This window comes from Falco biarmicus, chromosome 4, assembly GCF_023638135.1.
Source record: "Falco biarmicus isolate bFalBia1 chromosome 4, bFalBia1.pri, whole genome shotgun sequence".
NCBI classification, from domain to species: domain Eukaryota; kingdom Metazoa; phylum Chordata; class Aves; order Falconiformes; family Falconidae; genus Falco; species Falco biarmicus.
Window position 1 is genome coordinate 76,611,121 of NC_079291.1, and position 10,076 is coordinate 76,621,196.

Here is a 10,076-nt window from a genome sequence, read left to right on the forward strand (position 1 = left end):
TGGTGTCATGGATGAATCAAGGACTAAGGGAGGACCTCACTCCACTGTTGTGACATTGACTGGGCTGAGCACTTCACCTGACCCCGAGACTGCTTTCAGCAGCCGGTGTGCTCACAGCTTGGCATGAACAAAGGACTTGACTTGGAAACGGAGCAACTTCACCAATCCAGAAGATAGCAGTAATTCTCCTCCAGGTGCCTTTAATGTCTCATGGGTACAGTGGACACCTTTGGATACCCTGCCAGGTACTAAAGACCAAGGTTGATCCTAGCACAGCAGGTGATTTCTGGAGGCTGCACAGGATTGCTGCTGGTGAAGGGGCCTTCACTGGGACGCCTCAGAGACCTCACCTAGCCTGCCCTAGGGTCACTCTTGCCCAACGCCTCCAGGGATGTGTGCACCACATTAGTAGCCAAATACCAGATATGATGAGAAAATGTAGTTTGTTGTTGTCAGTGGGTTGTTACCAGCCTAAGAGGGAGGTACTGTATAGTCTAGTGTGGTCTCCTCCATCACATCCTTTACATAAGACCTTTAAAGAGACCTGCACCTTTAAAGGTTTTCCTTCATGGCTCATGAGTTTTCTCTTTGATCGAGTCTCTGCTATAAACGGGACTCAGAGTATTGCTGACAATATTCCTCCTCCCTACCTCCAGCCAACAAGACCTCACCAACCTCTGGAGAGGGCAGCCGCTCTGGCGGGGTCATCCATGTGTACGGTGATGACAACAGTGACAAATCTGCCAGCAGTTTCATTCCCTACTGCTCCATGGCTCAGGCACAGCTCTGTTTCCATGGCCACCGTGATGCTGTCAAGTTCTTCGTCTCTGTGCCTGGTAAGGATGAGCACAGTGCTTCCTTGGGAGAGTCTTGTCTTGCCATCCATTCTGCGGCAGGAGCTTGAGTTGATCTGCAGCAGGTGTCTGTTCGTGACATTTCTAGTGCTTGCAGATCACTGTGGCTCAGACATCACTAGTTTAAAACTGCAGTGACTTACAGATATCACCAGCAGGAGTTAGCCTGCCCAGTTGTGTTTGTGTGTGTCTCTGAACTGCATGGGGGCTGAGCAGAGGCACTGACAGTACCTTTTCTCCCAGGCAATGTCCTAGCAACCCTGAATGGGAGCGTGTTGGACAGCCCCTCGGAGAACCCCAGCACGGCAGCCACAGAGACCGAGGGGCAGAAGCTGAAGAACGTCCTGGTGCTGAGTGGAGGAGAAGGGTACATAGATTTCCGGATCGGTGAGTGCCTGTGGTGGGAGGCATCTGGAACAGGATGGGGTGCAGGGCCATGGTTGCAGAGAGAGGGATCACTGCTGCAGAGAGTGAAGTCTGAAAAGCGCTACGCTCTGTTTCTTGTGCCTCCGGCTGTGAGTGCAGATAGTGAGCATTTTCCTTGCACAGCACAAGGCTGCGAAACCCTGCCCCTGCCTGCAGTGCCACACAGTCTGTGTTAAGGGCCCTGGAAAGAATAAAATGGTCAGTGTCACTGGCTCCAAACATTGGTGCCCCACTGCAGTCACCTGTGCTGCTTGAGGGTGCTCTGTCCTGTAACCATTAGCTTCCCCCAAAAGGAAGGGTGGTTTTCGCTACTACTGGAAATGGTTTGTTCTGTTCACGCAGTCCTGCTTCAGAAAAGCTCCATGTTGCTGTAAATGTTCTCCAGGCATAAAGGAAGGTCTCGGCTCCTGCTGTCTGTTGTCACACTGCCGAGACTGTAACAGGGATATTAGCCTCTTTGGAAGTATGCCAGAGCAGTGCAATTCGGGATTTTCTTCCTTGCCTTCTTTACTCTCTGTTTTCTCTGTTCAGGGGATGGAGAAGATGATGAGACAGAGGAGAATGCAGGAGATCCCACCCAGGTGAAGCCAGTACTTTCGAAGGCTGAAAGAAGCCACATTATTGTGTGGCAGGTATCGTATATCCCTGAGTGAGAATTTCTCCTTTCCCACCAATGTAAGTGTCCCTCCTCCCACCTGAATGCCAAGATGTACATACAGAACGCCTGCATTATACCTACTGCTGGAAACCGACCCCAGACAACTGCAACGGCTCCTGCCTTGGACTGTGACCCCCTTCTAACCTCTGAACTCGCAGCTTTCATCTTGGGCCCGTGAGCTTTCTGCGTGGTTGGATTATTGTTCTGCTCTGGAGCTGGCATCTACAAGGAGAGAAATGGCAGTGCATCGATGAAGTGAAGCTTGGAGCTAGAACTGTGCAAAGCCTTTGCCCAGTGCTCAGGAGCTGGCAGCTGGATGGGTGGTGGCTCAGGTTCTCCAGCAGGTTGCCTCACTCCCACCTGCATGAGAAAGTAGTACATCCCCCAGGCGTCCCCCGCCAAAGCAGTGAAGGTGAATCACAACTTTTAGAGCACCCTAGCAGAAATCCTTTTCTAGTTCATCAGTGGACTCTCCACCTTATCCACCCTTAAGCACAGAATAATGTCCCACGGACTCAAGAGCAGCCAGGTCCGAGGAACCCTCAATAGAAAGGAGTGTCAGGGTTTGGGCAGCACTTCTGCCATGCCATCACTGTGGGGAACACATCCTCCGTACCTGCAGATGGCAAGTCCCTCATCTGCTGCTGTTGTCTCAGCGTTGTGTGCTGGGTGCCTGTGTCTGGAGAGGATTGTTCGGTAGCCTCAGATAGTGTTTGATCATGGAGGCCAGAGGGTCTTTGGCAACTGTGGTAGCAAAGGGGTATTGGAACCTTGATTTTTTTTAAGAGCAGAAAAGGCAGCAATACTTTTCACTCCCCCTTCCAAAAATGACAGGCAGAAAAGAACTCTTGAGTTCATTCTGAGATGTTCAGGAGACAGGTGTCTCTGCATAGCATTCGTTGGGTTTTAAAACACAGGATGGGAGCAGATAATGCTGGTCTGCTGTGAATTCTGTGTGAACACATTGAGATTACCTTGACTCATAAGTCTGTCTCCCCACCCCAGGAACTGCTGGAAGGGAGACACCTGTTTTCCTTCACGCTGTGACTGTTGGTTAGGAAAGACTTTGTAGTTGCAGTCAAGGTTTAGAAAGGCTGTGTCTCGCCTGGGGTCAGGCAGAAAAAGGAATTGAAGCCAGATTTCCTGGCCTCTTTTATCTAACATCGCAAGCACTGAGTTTGTTACTTAGTAGTTCGAAAAGCTGGAAATTTCTAACTCCTGAAAAGAATTGACAGCCCCTGAGAAAAATTCTGACAGCCCTCCTCGCGTAAGCAGTGCTGGGGATTTGCAAATGTGTCTCCTGCTTACAAGAGAAGCAGCAAAAAATGGGGCCAGGAAGAGCAGTTTTGAGCTCCAGACACAGAACATGGCAGGTCCAGATGCAGGGGCATTGGTTTGTCCTCCCTTTCTGACAGTGGAAACAGTCCTGTCTCCACAGGGACAAGTTCTGTTTCCTTTGAACACTCCCTCCTGTATGTGCAGGACTGGAGTGAATAGCAGTTGTTAGCGATGAATTTAGAAGCTCCTAGTGGTCATCTTGCTTCTTCCCCGAGCTGTGCAGCACTCGGGGGTTCACAGGGATGTCCCTGTGCCAGTTGGCACTATGGGGACAGTTGAGGAAGGCCTCCATCTCCTGGAAAGCTCCCAGCCATGTCCTGTGCCTGTGGCCACAGGCCAGGCTGCCCCCAGGGCTTGTGGTCTAAAGCTACTGGTGTGCTGCAGGGATGCAGTATTCCCAGGGGAAGCTCTAACATGTGGCATCTGTCCTGACACAGCATCACTGAAAACAGTTTTTGGATCCACAGATCAGGAAAGGCTGGGGCATACATTTCCCCTGCAAGGAGGCAAGAGGATGTCTCTGGAGAACAGAGGCCTCAGCCACCAAAGTGCAGAGCCACAGTGGTGCCCACGGTGCTGCTGACACGCACACCCACACCACTCTTCACCAAGATAGGAAACCAGCGGGATGGTGTCCTCCAGCCATGAGCACACGGGCTCTCTGGCTGGCATTTGTCTAAGGGGTGCTTGGAGCCACCACCGGCATGCGGGGGGACCTTTCACCAGGGGAGTTTCACCAGGGCACTGCTGACCATGCCAGGTTTCCCATTTGCTTTCCCACAGTGCTTTCTGCTAGGAAGAGCTCTTTGGATCACAACGCAGAGTGCATTAAAGTTAACAGGATACATAAACATTTAGATCACAGATTCCACAGAAATGTAATGGTTCACCAGTTGGGGCCAGGTAAACTTCATCATTTGGGCTAATTGAAGGGAAAAAAAAAAAAAAAAAAGCACTGTAGTAGGGCCCAGTTCCTTAGTTCTTCCCTAGGAAAATAGAGAATTGCAACGTTTTTACCTCTTACTGTTTGTTTCTGTATCTGGTTTTAGCTGTCAAAGTGCCAGTGCTCGGTCTACTGTCACCCACTGGGCCCTGGCAACATAAGGAAACCAGTCTTGGGCCTCTACCAACAGGTTCCTTTCCAGCTCAGTGTATGTTTTCCTCCAAGAGAAGCACATGTCCAAGGGGGCAGCTACAGCTCAGTACAACCAGCCTCTGCTGTCAGCTCCTGTGGGCGTTTGGTGGCTGCTGGGCAGCAAGGTGAGAACTGACTGGCTTCAGCACACTTCCCTGTCGTATCTCCACTGTGATGTATGTAAAGTATCTTGTATGTTACAAAAGATTTTAAAAAGCGTCTTAAGGCCTGTAAACTCCGCTATTTGGTCAGAAGATGGCATTCTGTAAAGAGACTGCTGTATGAATACCTTCCCATGCTTTGTCCCCTATGCTATCAAACAACAAACCATATCTGTTCTGTACGTAATAAATGTGTTAACATCAGCAAGTGCAGGGCGTCTTTCCTGTAAGGGTCCTGGGATTTGTGCTCAGCCATCAGTAACAGCAAGACACTTATAAGGGTGGGAGTGGCAGCTCAAGTGGTATTTAGTAGCAAGAATGAAGATGTGGATTGCTTGCTGGGTGAGAGCAGAAGGGGCTGGTCCTGCAATCCACAGAGCAATCTGTAGCTGCTGCCAGCAACAGAAATAGAAAGTGGGAAAGACTGGCTAGCTGCGGCTGTCCTTGTGTCTCCTTCAGGTGAGCTGCCAGAGTTTACACATCAGACTCGGCTTCCAACACTCAAATTTGCCAAAGTCCCCTGTCAATACAGGGTGGTATTTCACAAAGTCCCATAGGAATCAATGACATTCAGCACTGCAGGAAGCGACTTCCTCTTAGTCCCAGCAGCACTTACATATGCTTGTACTTATTTTGTAGAACTGCATTAATTCAAGGGCTGTACATAGTGGTAATAGAAAAGGGAGCCGCCTCCTTACAGCAGGGAGTGGCTTCTGCCATGAGCCGAAGTCCCTAAGGTGATCCACCTCCATGACCAGCACTGCGGTTCTGTGCAGGCCAGGGTGATGTACAACAGGCAGCACCTCCTGGGTTAACAGAAGCACCTGAACAGTGAGGTTTGGAAATGGGTCCTGGGGCCTGCCCTGCCCCCCCAGGGCTGCACCTGTCAATACAGCCAGAAGCAGTGCGAACAAGGCACTGGGTGAAGCGGGGCTGTGTCTGGCATGAGATGCGTAGCTGAGGAAGGGACTAGCAACCATCATCCTTCAGATGGCCACCCCCATGTTGCTGAATGCCCCAGGAGGTTAATGCACAGGTCTGGGGTCCCAGCAGAGCTCCCCAGCATGTTCTAGGCATCCCGACTACCTACTATAGCAGACAGAAATAAAGAGCAACTTCTGCAAGCAGCTGATCCGTGGGGTTACAGACCAGAACAACTCTTGTGTCCTCTCCACTCTCACATTGACTAGACCCTCCAACAGCTCCTGACACCGCAGCAGAATCCGCAACCACCACAAGAGAAAATGAAATGCTGAGAACTGCACTGAGTTGCACATTTTAATGTTTACCCCATCATGCTGCACTGGAATAGGTAGCAATTTGTGTTTGGCCTCAAATAGTAAGAGCCAACCTTGTATGCTTTGCGTCACCGGAATTAAAATGATTTCTTCTATCTCCTGACAAGCCATCTCTGGGAATAAGAGATGGATAGCTTTGGATAAGTCAGTATCCAAAAGCAAGTTGTGTTCCTCCTGTGTTGCTTACTGCCATCATATGTGAGTAACCCAGATGATTCTGCAGTGATTAAGAGGAATCCAGTGCTGCACCTGTATTTGGTAAGTTAATGGCTCTGCATTTGGACCCCATAATGATTCTCCATGCACTAGAAAAGAACAGCAAGTTTTCTTAGAACCGTGCTGCAGAAATAAGACGACATTTATTTTCATTAGCACAGTTGTAAACTGCTCTGTGAAATAACTTGATATTCTCAGTCATTTTTCTGTGATTCCTGTAGGACCCAAATTATCTGGAAAATGTTCTTAAAAACTTAATTTTCAGGCAGTAAAGAAAATTGTGCTCCAAGAAAGCGTAGCTGGATGCCAGGAGCTATGCATTCAGAGATCATACAGGAACTGAGAAGGTTCCTCTGCTGACTGAGACTGAAGTTATAGAAGAAAAGATGTGAATGTATCTGCACCTTTCCTTTCAGATGAGGTGGCTCAACAGGGGTACACTGTACCACAGTGGATAAGGAGGTCTTCTGTAAGATTACATGCTCCTAACACACAGTGAGAGCACACAGGAAGCTCAGAACATAGAACAAGTCCTTAAACTGGTGTCCCTGTAGCTTTTTTCTTTGCACTCCGCTGGGGAGAGGCCTTGAGCTTCTCCAGATCAATCATGGGCTCCTCTGTGATTGGTTTTCCCTCCTTCTGCCACTGCGCAAGGATCATGGCTCGGAGCAGAGGTGGGTATGGAAGGTACCGAATGGTCTCCTCTGGTACTGGGGTGAATTTCTTGAAGGCCTCCTCCTCATGCTTGGGCACCACATGCCAGTCATGGTACATGACTTTGTCTATCTCTTGCACTTCTTCTTCGGTTTTGCCTGAGAAAAAAAGATGAACACCAGTGGACAACACTACTGCAACAACCTCCCTCTGGGAAATGCAGCGTGTCATTTTTCCGTTACCAAAAATGCTACAACAGGCAATAGTAAAGGAAGTTTTCAAAGGATCAGACAGTACCTTCCCTGCCATGCTATGGGATCCCACTTTTGTCCTTGGAAATCAAGACAGAAACCCACTGACAGGACTACAGGCAAGTCGATTGAATTCCGTGGTTGACTCCCTCTCAATTTAAAACTTCACCCCTCTCCAGTTCAGTTTCCATGGCTAAGGAACAAGAGTAATTTACCCCTGCACTGATGAAAGTTCTCTGGGAAATTTAACCTAAAAAAACCCCAACAACTTTAAAATCTTTGAATGAGCATGTTTTGGAAACTCTGGTAAGTGACCATCATGCCTACAGAAAGCAGCTTTAAAAAGGGAAATTCACCGGCTCAACTCCAAGCGCTAATTTAAAATCCCAGTAACATAAGTTTACTTGCCATCACTCCTGGCTTCTTCGACCTTTTTCCTTGGAACACCCTCCCGTGTTCAGTCGTGTCTTGCTTCCGAGGGCTGGTCCCGGGCTCTGCACCCCCCCACCCGCCGTCGCTTCTTAGGGGCGTGCGCCAGGGGGGCTGGGTCCCCGCACTTGAAACTAACCCACGGTAACTCACCTGCCCGGCAGCAACCTGCGAAAGCCAAGCGTCCCGAGCAAGGCGGCCCCCCCCCCGCCCTGTCCAAGCCCCCGAGGGTCCCGCAGCCGGTTGTACCTCGGAAGGTCAGGCGGCCCCAGGCTCTGCCGTGGTCCATGTTCTGCAAAGAGAAGCGGAGCCCGCTGAGGGCGGCGCGGCGGGGCGGGGCGGAGGGGCAGCGCCGGGCCGGGCGGGGCGCGGCGGCGTTACCTCACCTCGGCCGTGTGGTCAGCCTTCACCTTGGTGATCACCCAGTAGCAGGGCTCGTCGTGCGCCCACAGCCAGGACTTGCGGGTGACGAGACGGCCCAGGCCGAAGCGCGGCAGGCGGCACAGCAGCGCCAGCAGCCGGTTCTCCCGCCGCACGTCCTCCCAGGCCCGCACCGGCAGCCGCTTCTGGGTCAGCGGCCGCCGCATGCTCTCGTAGTCCAGGGCGAAGCGCTGCGACTCCCGCGGCCGGTTCTTCAGCGCCCGGTACTCGCGGATCTTCTTGGCCATGGCGGCGATGGGCCGGTACAGCTTCTTGCGCGCCATGGTGCCGGCCGAGTGCGCGGCGGCTCCGCCGGGCCCCGCCGCTTCCCGTCTCGCCCGGAAGCCGCCCCGCCCCGCCGCCACCCGCCCCCGCCGGACCGCGGCTCGGCTGCCCGGGAAGGGCCCGGCTGCCGGCAGAGCCGCCCGGGGCGCCAGCGGGCCTCTCGCCGCGGGCTGCGGGCAGGGCCACTGCCACAGGCTCGGCCCCCGGCGGGCGCAGCTCGGTCGCGCCCTGACGCCTCGGCGTGCTTCGGTGGTCGGGATGGGTCCCAGTAACTAGGGATAAGCTGGGATAGAAAGATCGACTTGAGCAGCCTCACCTGCGTGGGATGGGTCCCAGTAACTTGGGATAAGGTGGGATAGAAAGATCGGCTTGAGCAGCCTCACCTGCATGGGATGGGTCCCAGTAGCTTGGGATAAGCTGGGATAGAAAGATCGACTTGAGCAGCCTCACCTATGCAGGCCCTCAGAGAAGGGAACGTTCAAAGCCAGCGAGTAGATGACGCTGGCAGGTTTTAGGCAGATTACTGCAATGTGGAAGGTCTTCCCGAGGTCAGTCAGAAGCTGGGTCTCATAACTCCGTTCCTGGGGACAAGACAAACTCTCCCTGGCACTGACAGCTCCAGCCGCTGAGCACCAACGCGACAGAGCCGCACCGGCAGAAACTGCTGTGTGCATTGTGGACTTACGGAGTAGAAAACTGCATAGGTCTGGCTATATTAGCCCCTGGATCCTGGCTAGAGACTGGTAAACTAAACCTGTCAGGAGAAAGGTGTTTTGTTTGCTTGTTTTTAAACAGTTATCATATATTGAAGGAAACGCGTTCATTCCAGTACTGCTGCCGAGTCCTTTACTGAAGGTTTTCAGGCATACACAGACTGTTTTTTGTCAGTGGCCACAATCAATGTGCAGAACAAAAGTGGGGGCCAGGGGGCTTGTGCTAGGGAACAAAACAAGTAAACCGCCCATTTTAAAGGCTGGTAATGCTCTTAAAATAGGAAATTTTCTCCTAATATGCTGCATCTCTCTTGAAAAGGGACAGGGACATTGTAACAAAGAGAATGTACCTGATTAAGTTGACAAACACGGATTTAGAATAAGATACTCAACCTCAATCCACCCAAATTTGGGAAAAACAGCAGAGCAATTAAATGACTTATTACAAGGTAAAGAGTACGTAGCTTCTATCTAGGGCTATGCAGCACAGGTATCAAGCTCACGCCCTTTAAGGCACCTACGTTCAGGTTTCTGCGGGGCCACTGAGCAGAAGAGGGCACAAGAATGCTTGAAAAATTGTGAAAATGGCTTTGTCGGATGCACAGAAAGGCAAGACAACGCCAAACACAGCAAGTCGGCAAGAAAAACTGATGCGACGCCACAACAGTCGGCTAGAGACAACACCTCCGGGCTGCTGCAGCAGGAGGCCGAGCACAAACCGTGCTCCAAGCACCGCCAGCTCCTCGCCGGGCCCGGCTGCGGCCCAGAGCGGCTCCAAGTGCCTCCCGGTGTCCCGGCTCCCTGAGGGGGCGGCGTCCGACAGCGCCTTGTCTCGGGTCGCAACAGGATCCCGCGCTTGTTTTTCCTTCAGGCGAAACCTCTCATTAAAGAACCCCCTTCCGCGCTGGGGGTGCCGCGGGGACCTTTGCCGCAGGCGCTCCAGGAGCAGCGCCCGTTGCCAGAGGGAAGCCCCCGGCACAAGCACCGGCGAGCGGGGGCAGAGCGCCCGCCGGAGCAGCCTGGCAGAGCAGCAGCCACCCGCTGCTGCCGCGGCCGCTTACCGCGATGCGCCCCACACGGAGCTCCCCCGCCAGGCTGCCGCTCCCGGGCGGGCGGGGCGGTGAGGCCTCGCGGGGCGGTGAGGCCTCCCGGGCCGCCCCCAGCGGGCCGCGCTCCAGCCGCCCCCGGGCGTGGCGCTCGCACGGTACCGCGGGGGAGCGGCTGGTGACAGCCCGCGC

The 10,076-nt window shown here is 52.8% G+C and overlaps 2 protein-coding genes across 35 annotated transcripts in view; one reads left to right on the forward strand and one right to left on the reverse strand.

Annotated features, from left to right (window-relative positions):
• Positions 1-4,776, forward strand: part of MAPK8IP3 (mitogen-activated protein kinase 8 interacting protein 3) — a 70,752-nt gene extending 65,976 nt beyond the window's left edge. For all 34 annotated transcript variants that reach the window (XM_056336635.1, XM_056336611.1, XM_056336625.1 and 31 more), the window contains 3 exons: positions 657-836; positions 1,098-1,241; positions 1,812-4,776. In XM_056336635.1, the coding sequence (XP_056192610.1) occupies positions 657-836; positions 1,098-1,241; positions 1,812-1,933 (446 nt within the window). In that variant the 3' untranslated portion in view covers positions 1,934-4,776. The remainder of the gene's footprint in view (positions 1-656; positions 837-1,097; positions 1,242-1,811) is intronic.
• A 1,434-nt stretch (positions 4,777-6,210) lies between these two features.
• Positions 6,211-8,177, reverse strand: MRPS34 (mitochondrial ribosomal protein S34). Its single transcript, XM_056336659.1, has 3 exons — positions 7,807-8,177; positions 7,670-7,712; positions 6,211-6,898 (listed from the first exon to the last, which is right to left on the reverse strand). Exons 1-3 carry the CDS (start codon positions 8,122-8,124, stop codon positions 6,621-6,623), a joined length of 639 nt encoding a protein of 212 aa, XP_056192634.1. The 5' UTR covers positions 8,125-8,177; the 3' UTR covers positions 6,211-6,620.
• Between the last annotated feature and the right edge of the window lie 1,899 nt (positions 8,178-10,076).